This window comes from Phasianus colchicus, chromosome 1 (assembly GCF_987193195.1).
Source record: "Phasianus colchicus chromosome 1, bPhaCol1.hap1.1, whole genome shotgun sequence".
In the NCBI taxonomy this organism is placed as follows: Eukaryota; Metazoa; Chordata; class Aves; order Galliformes; family Phasianidae; genus Phasianus; species Phasianus colchicus.
The window spans coordinates 769,831-784,921 of NC_143436.1; the positions used below are offsets into that span (position 1 = coordinate 769,831).

The 15,091-nt window shown below is 59.3% G+C and overlaps 1 protein-coding gene across 1 annotated transcript in view; it reads right to left on the reverse strand.

Moving 5' to 3' along the window:
* Positions 1–4,047: 4,047 nt before the first annotated feature.
* LOC149919308 (inosine-5'-monophosphate dehydrogenase 1-like) overlaps positions 4,048–15,091 on the reverse strand; it is a 32,290-nt gene continuing 21,246 nt past the window's right edge. The window contains exons 11-15 of the mRNA XM_090125729.1: positions 13,958–14,101; positions 11,622–11,763; positions 9,365–9,508; positions 7,000–7,080; positions 4,048–4,125 (exon numbers count right to left, since the gene is read on the reverse strand). Coding sequence (XP_089981855.1) covers positions 4,104–4,125; positions 7,000–7,080; positions 9,365–9,508; positions 11,622–11,763; positions 13,958–14,101 — 533 coding nt within the window. The 3' untranslated portion in view covers positions 4,048–4,103. The remainder of the gene's footprint in view (positions 4,126–6,999; positions 7,081–9,364; positions 9,509–11,621; positions 11,764–13,957; positions 14,102–15,091) is intronic.

Here is a 15,091-nt window from a genome sequence, read left to right on the forward strand (position 1 = left end):
TAGGGTCCTATTTTGGGGTTCCTATTTGGGGTCCCACTTTGGAGGGTTCCCATTTATAGGGGTCTCATTTTAGGGTCCCATTTGTGAGTCTCTATTTTGGGGTTCCCATTTTGGGGGGGTTCCATTTAGGGTCCCATTTTTGGGTCTTCACTTTTTGGGGTCCCCATTTGAGGTCCCGTTTTTGGGATTCCCATTTTTAAGGGTCTCCTTTTGGGGTCCCTTTTTGGGGTCCCACTTCTCGGATCTCCCTTTTGGGATTCCCATTTTAGGGGTCTCCATTTTGGTGTCCCATTATGGAGCTTCTATTTGGGGTCCCCATCTTAGGGTTCCCATTTAGGGTCCTGCATTGGGGGGTTCCCCTTTTGGGGTTCCCATTTTAGGGATCCCATTTGAGGGTCCCCATTTTGGGATTTCCCTTTTTAGGGTTCCATTTGCTGTCCCACTTTGGTGGGGTTCCATTTGGGGTCCTCATTTAGGGTTCCCTTTCTTAGGGCTCCTCCTTTTGGGGTCCCCATTTGAGGTCCCCCTTTTGGCCTTTCCATGTTTAGGGGCGTCTTGTTGAGGGTTCCTTTTTGGGGTCTCTATTTTGGGGTCCGCATTTTGGGGTCTCCATTGAGGTCACCATTTTGGAGGTTCCCCTTCTGGGGTCCCCTTTTTATGGGGTTCCATTTGGGATCTTCGTTTGGGGTTTCCCCTTTGAGGTTCCCATTTTTGGGGTCTCCATTTGGGGTCCTCATTTTGGGGTTCCCATTTTGGGGTCTCCATTTGAGGCCACCATTCTGGAGGTTCCCATTTTGGGGGATTCACCTTTTTGGGGTCCCCTTTTCGGGGATCCCATTTGAGATCCCCATTTTGGGATTTCCCCTTTGTGGTCCCCATTTTTGGGGTCTCCATCTGGGGTCCCATTTTGGGGTCCCCGTTTTGGGGTCTCCATTTGAGGTCACCATTGTGGAGGTCCCCCTTTTGAGGTTCCATTTTTAGGGGGTCCCATTTGGGATCCCCGTTTTGGGATTTCCCCTTTGAGGTTCCCATTTTTGGGGTCTCCATCGGGGGTCCTCATGTTGGGGTCCCCATTTTGGGGTTTCCATTTGAGGTCACCGTTTCAAAGGTTTCCCCTTTTGGGGTCCCCTTTTTCGGGGTCCCATTTGGGGTCCCAATTTTGGGGATTCACTTTTTTGGGGTCCCCTTTTTTGGGTGTTCCATTTGGGGTCCTCGTTTTGGGGTTCCCCCTTTAAGGTCCTCTTTTTTGGAGTCTCCATCTGGGGTCCCATTTTGGGGTTCCCATTTTGGGGTTCCCATTTTGGGGTCTCCATTTGAGGTCACCGTTTTTGAGGAACCCCTTTTGGGGTCCCGTTTTTTGGAGGTCTCCATTTGGGGTCCTCGTTTTGGGGTTCCCCCTTTAAGGTTCCCATTTTTGGGGTCTCCATCTGGGGTCCACTTTTTGGGTTTCCATTTTTGGGGTCTCCATTTGGGGTCATTTTGGGGTCCCCATTTTGGGGTTCCCATTTGAGGTCACCATTTTGGAGGTTCCCATTTTGGGGTTTCCATTTGAGGTCACCGTTTCGAAGGTTTCCCCTTTCGGGGTCCCCTTTTTAGGGGGTTCCATTTGGGGTCCCCGTTTATGGGGGTCCCGTTTGGGATCCTCGTTTGGGGTTTCCCCTTTGAGGTTCCCATTTTTGGGGTCTCCATTTGGGGTCCTCATTTTGGGGTCCCCATTTGAGGACACCATTTTGGAGGTTCCCATTTTGGGGTCCCCTTTTTTGGGGGTCCCATTTGGAGTCCCCATTTCGGGGGTTCCATTTGAGATCCCCATTTTGGGGTTCTCCTTTCATGTTCCCATTTTTGGGGTCTCCATCTGGGGTCCCTATTTTGGGGTTCCCATTTTGGGGTCTCCATTTGAGGTCACCGTTTTTGAGGTACCCCTTTTGGGGTCCCCTTTTTTGGGGGTCCCATTTGGGGTCCCCATTTTGGGGATTCACTTTTTTGGGGTCCCTTTTTTTGGGTGTTCCATTTGGGGTCCTCGTTTTGGGGTTCCCCCTTTAAGGTTCCCATTTTTGGGGTCTCCATTTTGGGGTTTCCATTTGAGGTCACCGTTTCAGAGGTTCACCTTTTGGGGTCCCATTTGTTGTGGTTCCTTTTGGGGTCCCCTTTTTAGGGTCAGACACAAACACACCCCAATGCTCCATACCTTTATTGACAGGCCCCCCAATGGCCACCCCAAAAAAAACCCCAAAGAGGGATTCGGGTTCCAGCACCCCATCCTATGCAGCCCTATATGGGGCGCAGCACCCCAATACCTGAGGGGGTGGGATCCCAACATTTGGGGACCCTACAACATTTGGGGTGACGGACCCCAAAAACCTGAGCTGAATGGGGAGGGGGGAACTTGGGGTGCAGGGGAGGCTTTTATTTGGGGTGGCGGGACCCCGAAATTTGGGGTGACGGACCCCAAAACCTGGAGCTGACGGGATCCCGGAGTTTGGAGGGACCCCAAAAACCTGGGGTGAATGGGGGGTGGGAATATTTGGGGTGATGGGACCCCAAAATATGAGGGGGTGGGAACCCAAAACTTGGGGTGCTGGGGGGGGATCCTACATTTGAGGTTCTGGGACCCCAAAATCTGGGGGGTTTGGCGGGGGGGGGGACGGACCCCAAAACCTGAGCGCAAAGGGACCCCCAAAAATTGGGGTGCTGGGGGGGGACACCCGAAATTATGGGGTGCTGGGACCCCAAATCGGGTGGTGCTGGAGGGTACCCCAAAAATTCGGGGTAGTGGTACCCAAAAATGTGGGGTTTTGGGGGGGGACCCTAAATTTGGGGTCCTGGGACACCACAACCTGGGGCTGGGGGGGGGGGGGGGACACATCCTAAATTTGGGATCCTGGGATCCAATAATGTGGGGTTTTGGGAGGGGGTCCTAAATTTGGGATCATGGGATCTCAAAATATGGGGGTTATGGGGTGGGGGGGTCCCAAATTTGAGGTACTGAGACCCCACAACCTGGGGCTGGGGGGGGTGGGGGCACCCTAAATTTGGGGTCCTGGGGCTTCCAAGTGGGGGGGGTTTGGGGGCGGGGGTCCCTAAATTTGAGGTCCTGGGATCCAATAATATGGGGTTTTTTGGGGGGGGGTCCCTAATATGAGGTACTGCGACCCCATAACCTGGGGCTGAGGGGGGGGGACACCCTAAATTTGGGGTCCTGGGGCTGAGTGGGGGGAGGGAAAGATCCTAAATTTGGGGTCCTGGGACCTGAAAATGTGGGGATTTTGGGGGGGGTCCCTAAATTTGGGGTCCTGGGATCCAATAATGTGGGGTTCTGGGGGGGGGTCCCTAAATTTGGGGTCCTGGGGCTGGGGGGGGGGGGAAAGACCCTAAATTTGGGGTCCTGGGACCTGAAAATGTGGGGCTGGGAGGGGGGGTCCCTAAATTTGAGGTACTGAGATGCCACAACCTGGGTCTGGGGGGGGGACACCCTAAATTTGGGTCCCTGCGACCTCACTATGTGGGGTTTGGGGGGGGGGGGGGGTCCCTACATTTGGGGTCCTGGGATCCAATAATGTGGGGTTTTGGGAGGGGGTCCTAAATTTGGGGTCCTGGGAACTCAAAATATGGGGTTTCTGAGGGGGGGGTCCCTAATTTGAGGTACTGAAACCCCATAACTGGGGCTGGGGGGGGGGACACCCTAAATTTGAAGTCCTGGGACCTGAAAATGTGGGGTTTGGGGGGGGATCCTAAATTTGGGGTCCTGGGATCCAATAATGTGGGGTTCTGGGGGGGGGTCCCTAAATTTGGGGTCCTGGGGCTGAGGGTGGGGGGGGGGGGAAGTGATGCTAAATTTGGGGTCCTGGGACCTGAAAATGTGGGGATTTTGGGGGGGGGTCCCTAAATTTGAGGTACTGAGACCCCCAACCTGGGGCTGGAGGGGGGGGGGATGGACCCCCTAAATTTGGGGTGCGGGGGGGGGTGACCCCAGTGCTGGGGCTGTCCCTGAGGGTCTGCTTGGCGGTGTCACCCCCCCCCATCCCAATGTCCCTCCTGCTGTGGGGTGGTGACAATGGGGGGGGGGGATGGCACCCCTGGGACCCCCCCCCGGTCTGCCCTCCTCAGTACAGGCGCTTCTCGTACCTGGGGGGGGGGGACACAAAAGAGGGGGGGGTCAGGATTGGGGGTGAGGCTGTGGGATCGCCACCCTGCCCCCCCCCACAGCACCACGTCAGCACAGGCTGTCCCCAAGGGGGGGGCACTGTCCCCATAAGGGTGGCACTGTCCCCAAGGGGGGGCACTGTCCTCATAGGGGGGTGGTGGCACTGTCCCCAAGGGGGGGGGACTGTCCCCATAGGGGGGTGGTGGCACTGTCCCCATGGGGGGGGCACTGTCCCCATAGGAGGGATGGTGGCACTGTCCCCAAGGGGGGGGTGGTGGCATTGTCCCCATAGGGGGGGGCATTGTCCTCAAGGGGGGGGGCACTGTCCCCAAGGTGGGGGGGGCACTGTCCCCATACGGGGGTGGTGGCACTGTCCCCAAGGTGGGGTGGGGGGGGGCACTGTCCCCAGGGAGGAGGTAGCATTGTCCCCATAGGGGGGCCATTGTCCCCAAGTCGGGGGGTCCCTGTCCCCATAGGGGGGTGGTGGCACTGTCCCCATGGCAGGGGCACTGTCCCCATAGGGGGGATGGTGGCAGTGTCACCAACGGGGGGGGGCACTGTCCCCAAGAAGGGCTGGTGGCACTGTCCCCATGGGGAGGGGGGCGGGGAGCACTGTCCCCATAGGGGGGGCATTGTCCCCAAGGAGGAGGTGGCACTGTCCCCATAGGGGGGTGGTGGCACTGTCCCCAAGGGGAGGGCACTGTCCCCATAGGGGGGGCACTGTTCCTATGGGGGGGTGGCACTGTTCTCATACGGCGGTGGTGGCATTGTCCCCAAGAAGGGGGTGGTGGCACTGTCCCCATATGGGGGTGGTGGCATTGTCCCCAAGAAGGGGGTGGCACTGTCCCCACTTGGGGGGGTCCCAGTCCTTACATGGCAGCACAGTGACACTTGATGGGGGGGAAGGGAAGAACATGGCCTGTGCACTGATGTCACCTCAGTGTCACCTCAGTGTCACCTCAGTGTCACCTAAGTGCCACCTGGGCTGCCTGGCACTGTCACCACGATGCCACCGGGCCACCTGACATCGTCACTGTGATGCCACCAGGCCACGGGGTGCCATCCCCATGATGGTGGCACTGTCACCACGACGGCACCGGGCCACCCGGCACCGTCACCTCGGTGCCACCAGGATGCCACCGGGCCACCTCGCCTGGCGCTGTCACCGGGATGGTGGCACCGGGTCACCCGGCATCATCACTCACTGCGCTGCCATCGGGGGCGAGGGGGTCACCGGGGACAATGGGGACAAGGGGGTGACAGGGGACGGTGGGGACAATGGGGACAGTGGGAACAACGAGGACAGTGGGGACAGTGGGGACAACAAGGCAATTGGGGACAATTGAAAATGGAGCCAATAAGAACCGTGGGGACACTGGGGACAATGGGGGCAACGGGGATAATGGGGCCATAAGGGGACAATGAGGACAATGAGGACAATGGGGGCAGTGGAGACAAGGGGGGGACAGTGGGGACAATGGGGGGACAGTGGGGACAATTGGGCCACCAATGTTGATGATGACAATGGGGACAGAGGGGACAGTGAGGACATGGGTGACAACGAGGACACTGGGGACAGAGGAGACAATGGGGCCATAAGGGGACAATGAGGACAGTGGGGACATTGGGGACAATGGAGCCACCGATGTTGATGATGACAATGGGGACAGAGGGGACAATGAGGACATGGGTGACAATGGGGACAGTGGGAACAATAGGGATAATGGGGACAGAGGGGACAATGGGGCCGAAAGGGGACAATGGGGACAGTGGGGTCAGTGGGGACACTGGGGACAATGGGAACAGTAAGGAGAACGGAGGCAATGGGGACACTGGGGACATTGGGGACAATGGGGACAGTGGGGACAATGAGGACATGGGTGACAACGAGGATATTGGGGACAATGGGGACAGTGCCCCTGCCATGGTGCCACCCCCCCTGATGTCCCCCCCATGTCCCCCCTGATGTCCCCCCCGATGTCCCCCCAGTATCCCCCAATGTCCCCCATGATGTCCCCCCAGTGTCACCCCCAATGTCTTCCTGATGTCCTCCCAATGTCTCCCTGATGTCCCTCCCAATGTCCCCCGAAGTCCCCCAATGTCCCCACTGATGTCCCCCCCAATGTCCCCCTGATGTATCCCCAATGTCCCCCCAATGTCCTCCTGATGCCCCCCCAATGTCTCCCTGATGTCCCCCCCATGTCCCCCAATGTCCCCCCAATGTCCCCCATGATATCCCCAATGTCCCCCCATGTCCCCCCCAATGTCCCCCTGATGTCCCCCCAATGCACCCCATGTCCCCCCAGTGTCCCCCATGATGTCCCCCCCACTGTCCCTCTGATGTATCCCCAATGTTCCCCCAGTGTCCCCCCGATATCCCCCCAGTGTCACCCCTAATGTCCCCCCCAATGTCCCTCCCAAATGTCCCCCTGATGCCCCCCCAATGTCCCCCAATGTCCCCCCCAATGTCCCCCCGGTGTGCCCCCAATATCCTCCCCAATGTCCCTCCCCGATGTCCCCCAATGTCCCCCCGATGTCCCCCCAGTGTCCCCTCCAATGTCCCCCATTACGTCCCCCCAATGTCCCCCTGATGTATCCCCAATGTCCCCCCCAGTGTCCCCCTGATGTCCCCCCACTGTCACCCCCAATGTCCCTCCCAAATGTCCCCCTGATGTCCCCCCCATATCCCCCATTCCCCCAATGTCCCCCCTGACGTCCCCCCATCCCCCCTGATGTCCCTCCCCGATGTCCCCCCCACTCCCCCCATGTTCCCCCAATGTCCCCTCCGTCGTCCTCCCCAGTGTCCCCCCCATGTCCCCCCGTGTCACCCCCCCGCCACCCCCCGCCCCACTCACGCCTGCAGTCCCTGCATTCCCTCCAGCTGTGCAGCCAGCGTGCGCCGCTCGAACCTCAGCTGCCCCGAATACGTCATGGACCTGCAGCACCCACTGCCACCAGTCCACGGCCACCAGCAGCCCCATGGCCACCACCCCACGGCCATCACCCCACAGCCACCAGCAGCCCCACGGCCACCAGCCCACGGCCATCAGTAGCCCCATGGCCACCACCCCACGGCCATCACCCCACAGCCACCAGCAGCCCCACATCCACCACCCCACGGCCACCACCCCACTGCCACCACCCCACAGCTATCAGCTGCCCCACGGCCACCACCCCACGGCCACCAGCAGCCCCATGGCCACCAGCCCATGGCCACCACCCCACTGCCACCACCCCAGCCACCAGCAGCCCCATGGCCCCCACCCCATGGCCACCAGCCCACAGCTACCACGCCATGGCCACCACCCCACTGCCACCACCCCACAGCCACCAGCAGCCCCATGTCCACCAGCCCACGGCCACCACCCCACAGCTAACACCCCATGGCCACCACCCCACGGCCACCACCCCACAGCCACCAGCAGCCCCAAGGCCACCACCCTACGGCCACCAGCAGCCCCACAACCACCACCCCACTGCCACCAGCAGCCCCATGGCCACCAGCCCACGGCCACCACCCCACGGCCACCGCCTCATGGCCACCAGTAGCCCCATGGCCACCACCCCACAGCCCCACCAGCCCAATGGTCCCAACCATCCCAGCAGTCTCCACCACCCCTTATGGCCCCATTCATCCCAATGTCCACCATCCCTCATGGCCCCCATCATCATCTCTCATGGTCCCCATTATCCCCCATCGTCCTCATTGTCCCAATGGTCCCCATTATCCTCCATGGTCCCCATCATCCCAATGGTCTCCATCATCCCTCATGGTCCCCATCATCCCTCAGGGTCTCCATCATCTTTTATGACCTCCATCATCCCTCATGGTCCCGATCATCCCTTCAGGCCTCCACCATCTGTCACGATTCATCACCATCCCAGCAGACCCCATCATCCACCCTGGCCCATCCCATCCCTTATGGTCTCCATCATCCCAATGATCTCCATCATCCCTCATGGTCTCCATCATCTTTTATAGCCTCCGTCATCCCAATGGCCTCCATCATCCCTCAGGGTCCCCATCATCCCAGCCCAATGGTCTCCATCATCTTTTATGACCTCCATCATCCCTCATGGTCTCCATCATCTCTTATAGCCTCCATCATCCCAATGGCCTCCACCATCTGTCACGGTCCCCACCATCCCAGCTGACCCCATCATCCACCCTGGCCCATGCCATCCCTTATGGTCTCCATCATCCCAACAGTCTCCATCATCCCCCATGGTCCCCATCATCCTTTATGGTCCCCAATGTCCATCCCATTCCATCCCTCATGGTCTCCATCATCCCTCATCATGCCAATGGTCCCCACCATCCCTTCAGGCCTCCACCATCTGTCACGGTCCCCACCATCCCAGCAGACCCCATCATCCATCCTGGCCCATCCCATCCCTTATGGTCTCCATCATCCCAGCAGCCTCCATCATCCCTCATGGTCTCCATCATCTTTTATAGCCTCTGTCATCCCAATGGTCTCAATCATCCCTCAGGGTCTCCATCATCTTTAATGATCTCCACCACCCCTTATGGTCTCCATCATCCCAATGGTCTCCATCATCCCTCATGGTCCACATAATCCCTCATGGTCTCCATCATCTTTTATGACCTCCATCATCCCAATGGTCTCCATCATCCCTCAGGGTCTCCATCATCTTTTATGACCTCCACCATCCCTCATGGTTCCCATCATCCTTTATGGTACCCACTGTCCATCCCACAGCATCCCTCATGGTCCCCATCACCCCTGCTGTCCCCATCGCCCCCATGTCCCCCAGTGTCCTGGTGGTCCTCATTATCCCCTCTGCCCCCTGTGGTCCCCATTGTCCCCAAGGTGTCCCTGCTCCCCATTGTCCCGTTGGTTCCCATTATCCCTACTGTCCCCATTATCCCTGCTGTCCCTATTATTCCTGCTGTCCGCATCGCCCCCATGTCCCCCAGTGTCCCGGTGATCCTCATTATCCCCGTCATTCCCTGTGGTCCCCATTGTCCCCAAGGTGTCCCTGCTCCCCATTGTCCCATTGGTCCCCAAGGTCCCCACTGACCCCACTGTCCCTGTGGTCCCCATTATCCCCACTGTCCCCAAAGTCTCCCTGCTCCCCATTGTCCCTGTGCTCCCCATTCTCCATACGGTCCCCACCATCCCACTGCTCCCCAATGTCCCCAATGTCCCCGTTGTCCCCATGGCCCCCCCTGCCCCCCGCAGCCCCCCATCTCACCTCAGGGCAGTCAGACTCCGTGCCCCCACGTCCTGGCAGCCGTGCTGGATGCCAGCGATGAGGTAGGGCACGAACTTCTGCACGGATCCCTTGTCCTGCAGCGACCTGGGGACGCCCTGCGCCATTTGTCCCTTGTCCCCATCGCTGTGGGGACATGGGGGGGGGGGAGGAGGGGAAGGAGGGAGGAGGTCAACTCCTGCTCCTCATTGTCCCCCCCATCCCCCATGTCCCCATTACTTCCCAGTGTCCCCATTAACCCCCAACACCCACTGTCCCCCTCTGCCCCTATTATCCCCCACTGCCCCCTTGGTCCCCCCCATCTCCATTATCCCCCACTCCTCACTGTCCCCATTGTCCCCCACTGTCCCCATTATCCCCCCCATTCTCATTATCCCCCATTCCTCACCGTCCCCATTGACCCCCAATGTCCCCTTTATCCCCCAATGTCCCCTTTGTCCCCCATTGTCCCCAGTCCCCTCGTCCCCATTGACCCCCAATCCCCATTGTCCCCATTATCCCCCACGTCCCCATTATCCCCCATCCCCATTGTCCCCGCTGACCTCCACTGCCCCCATTATCTCCCCTGTCCCCAATGTCTCCCAGTCCCTACTGTCCCCCACCGTCCCCATTATCCCCTACTGTCCCCATAATCGCCTGTCCCCATTGACCCCCAATGTACCCATTGCTCCCATTATCCCCCCACTGCCCCCATTATCCCCCTATCCCCATTGTCCCCCAGTCCCTACTGTCCCCCACTGTCCCCATTATCCCCACTGTCCCCACTGACCCCCACTGTCCCCATTATCCTCCACTGCCCCCACTATGCCCCCTGCCCCCATTATCCGCCCTGTCCCCATTATCCCCCACTGTCCCCATTGTCCCCCACTGTCCCCATTATCCCCCACTTTCCCCATAATCCCCAGTTCCCATTGACCCCCAATATCCCCATTATCCTCCCCGTCCCCATTATCCCCCAGTCCCCACTGTCCCCATTATCCTCCCCTGCCCCCATTGTCCCCTATTGTCCCCACTGCTCCCCACTGTCCTCATTATCCCCCGTCCCCATAATCCCCTGTCCCCATTGACCCCCATTGCCCCCATTATCCCTACTGTCCCAGTTGCCCCCATTGTTCCCACTGACCCCAATGTCTCCATTATCCCTGTCCCCCTTGTCCCCCAGTCCCTACTGTCCCCCACTGTCCCCATAATCTACTGTCCCCATTGCCCCCATTGTCCCCACTGACCCCCAATGTCCCCATTATCCCCACTGTCCCCATTGCCCCCATTGTTCCCACTGACCCCAATGTCCCCATTATCCCTGTCCCCATTGTCCCCCAGTCCGCACTGTCCCCATTATCCCTACTGCCCCCATTATCCCCCATCCCTATTGACCCCCAATGTCCCCATTATCCCCTACTGCCCCCATTGCCCCCATTGTCCCCACTGACCCCACTGCCCCCATTATCCACCCTGTCCCATGGACCCCTAATGTCCCCATTATCCCCACTGTCCCCATTGCCCCCATTGTTCCCACTGACCCCAATGTCCCCATTATCCCTGTCCCCATTGTCCCCCAGTCCCCACTGTCCCCATTATCCCCCACTGTTCCCATAATCCCTGTTCCCATGGACCCTTAATGTCCCCATTATCCCCATTGTCCCCATTACCCCCATTGCTCCCATTGTTCCCACTGGCCCCAGTGTCCCCATTGTCCCGCAGTCCCTACTGTCCCCCACTGTCCCCATTATCCCCTGTTCCCATTATCCCCCACTGTTCCCATAAACCCCAGTTCCCACTGACCCCCACTGCCCCCATTATCCCCCCCGTCCCCACTGTCCCCTCTGACACCCACTGCCCCCATTATCCCCCCTGTCCCCACTGTCCCCCAGTCCCCACTGTCCCTATTATCCCCCACTGCCCCCATTACCCCTCACTGTCCCCATTGTCCCCCATAACTCCCCCCCATGTCCCCATTGTCCCCAATGTCCCCAGTGTCCCCATTTCTCCCATTGTCCCAATGACTCCCAAAGTCCCCACTGCCCCCCGTGTCCCCACTGTCCCCCATAACCCCCCCCAATGCCCCTGCTGTCCCCGCTGTCCCCACTGTCCCCCCTGACCCCATTGTCCCCGCTGTCCCCATTGTCCCCATCAGCTCCATCACCCCGCCGTTCCCATTCACCCCATTATCCCCAATGCCCCCATCGCCCCCCACGACCCCATTTGCCCCATGACCCCACAGCCCCCCCCTCCCCCCTACCTGTAGCCGTGCTGCTGGCCGCCCCCCCCCGGCGGTGTGACCTCCAGCGGCCCCCCCCCACGGAACTTCTTCGGCTCGACGCCCCCCGAGAAGAAGTCGCCCGGAGCCTCGGTGGTGCCGGCCAGCAGCGACCCCACCATCACTGCCAGAAACGGGGCGTCACTGGGGCCACGACCCCACATGGGGACCCCAAATGGGGACCCCATTGGAACCATGACCCCAAATTGGGACCCCATTGGAACCATGACCCTAAATTGGGACCCCAATGGGACCATGACCCCACATTGGGACCCTAATGGGACCACGACCCCAAATGGGGACCCCAATGGGACCATGACCCCAAATTGGGACCCCACTGGGACCATGCTCCTAAATTGGGACCCCATTGGAACCACGACCGCAAATTGGGACCCCAATGTGACCACGACCCCACATGGGGACCCCAATGGGACCACGACCCCAAATGGGGACCCCAATGGGACCATGACCCCAAATCAGGAGCCCAATGGGACCATGACCCCACATGGGGACCCCAATGGGACCATGATCCTAAATTGGGACCCCATTGGAACCACAACCCCAAATGGGGACCCCAATGGGACCATGATCCTAAATTGGGACCCCATTGGGACCATGACCCTAAATTGGGATCCCATCATCACTGTGATCCAACATGGGGCCTCATTGGGACCATGACCCCAAATGGGGACCCCATTGGGACCATGACCCCAAAATGGGACCCCAATGGGACCATGACCCCACATTGGGACCCCATTGAGACCACAACCCCAAATTGGGACCCCATTGGGACCATACTGCGCATCCCATAACCCCACACCCCACATGCCATATCCCGCACCCCATATCCTCACATCCTACACCCCTCATCCCGTGCCCCACAACCCCACATCCCACACCACAAAATCCCATATCTACACATCCCACAACCTCACACCCCATAACCCCATATCCCACATCCCATATTCCACATCCCATATCCCACACCCCACACCCCATAAACCCACACCACATAAACCCCACACCCCATAACCGCATAACCCCACACACCAGTGGACTCTTCCCCCACCAGCGCCTTCACCACATGTCCCACACCCCATATCCCATAACCTATAACCCCATATCCTATAAGCCCATAACCCCGTAACCTATAACCCCACAACCCCATAACCCCATATCCCATATCCTATAACCCCATAAAACCCCAAACCCCATAAAAACCCACACCTGTGGAGGCCCTGAGTGCGAGCGCCTTGACCACGTGCCCCACAGCGCGGATCCCATATCCTATAACCCCATAACCCCATAACCCCATATCCCACACCCCATAACCTCATAAAACCCCATAAAGCCCCATAAAACCCCTCAAAACCCCATAAAACCCCACAAAACCCCACAAAACCCCACAAAACCCCATAAAACCCCACACCTGTGGAGGCCCCGAGCGCCAGCACCTTGACCACGTGCCCCACAGCGCGGATCCCAGATCCTAGAACCCCATAACCCCATAACCCCATATCCCACACCCCGTAACCCCACAAAACCCCATAAAACCCCACAAAACCCCATAAAACCCCACAAAACCCCATAAAACCCCACACCTGTGGAGGCCCCGAGCGCCAGCGCCTTGACCACGTGCCCCACAGCTTGGATCCCAGATCCTAGAACCCCATACCCCATAACCGCATATTCCACACCCCGTAACCCCATAAAACCCCACAAAACCCCACAAAACCCCACAAAACCCCATAAAACCCCATAAAACCCCACACCTGTGGAGGCCCCGAGCGCCAGCGCCTTGACCACGTGCCCCACAGCTCGGATCCCAGATCCTAGAACCCCATAACCCCATAACCCCATATCCCACACCCCATAACCCCACAAAACCCCATAAAACCCCACAAAACCCCATAAAACCCCACAAAACCCCATAAAAGCCCACAAAACCCCACAAAACCCCATAGAACCCCACACCTGTGGAGGCCCCGATCGCCAGCGCCTTGACCACGTGCCCCACAGCTCGGATCCCAGATCCTAGAACCCCATAACCCCATAACCCCATATCCCACACCCCATAACCCCACAAAACCCCCTAAAACCCCACAAAACCCCATAAAACCCCACAAAACCCCCTAAAACCCCACAAAACCCCACAAAACCCCATAGAACCCCACACCTGTGGAGGCCCCGAGCGCCAGCGCCTTGACCACGTGCCCCACAGCTCGGATCCCAGATCCTAGAACCCCATAACCCCATAACCCCATATCCCACACCCCATAACCCCACAAAACCCCACAAAACCCCACAAAACCCCACACCTGTGGAGGCCCCGAGCGCCAGCGCCTTGACCACGTGCCCCACAGCTCGGATCCCGCCGTCGGCGATGACCGGAACCCCGAAGCGCCGCGCGTAATCCGCCACCCTATAAACCGCCGTGCCCTGCGGCCGGCCGCACGGCGCTGCTGCCACAGGGGGCGGCGGGGACAGGGGGACAATGGGGACAATGAGGGGACGGCGGGGACAATGGGGACAATGGGGTCATGGGGACGATGGGGACATGGGGCGATAATGGGGATATGGGGACATGGGGGGACCTGGGGATGTGGGGGACAATGGGGATATGGGGGAAATGGGGACATGGGAGGATATGGGGGGACAATGGGGTCATGGGGACAATGGGGACATGGGGGTACATGGGGGGCAATGGGGACAATGAGGGCGGTTATGGGGGACAGCGGGGACACGGGGGGCAGTGGGGACAGTGGGGGAATCATTGGGACAATGGGAGAAATGGGGACAGTGGGGACAGTGGGGGGGTTATGGGGGACAGTGGGGACATGGGGGGCAATGGGGTCATTCGGGGGGGTCATGGGGGACAGTGGGGACACAGGGGGCAGTGGGGACTTTGGGAGTCATTGGGGCAATTGGAGAAATGGGGACATTGGGGACAGTGGGGACATTGGGGACAATGGGGGGACAGCGGGGACAACGGGGTCATGGGGGACGATGGGGACATGGGGGGACAGTGGGGATATGGGGACATGGGGACAACGGGGGGACAATGGGGTCATGTGGGACAATGGGGATATGGGGGGACAATGGGGACAATGGGGACATGAGGACATGGGGGACATGGGGGACAGTAGGGACATGGGGGGACAATGGGGTCATGGGGGACAATGGGGATATGGGGACGTGGGGGACAATGGGGACATGGGGACGTGGGGGGACGTGGGGACGTGGGGGACAACGGGGACATGGGGGGACATGGGGACATGGGAGGATATGGGGGAACAATGGGGTCAATGGGGACATGGGGGGACAATTGGGATATGGGGGGACAATGGGGACATGGGGTCATGGGGACAATGGGGGGACAATGAGGGGACAGTGGGGAGAATGGGGTCATGGGGGACAATTGGGGATATGGGGGGACAATGGGGACATGGGTA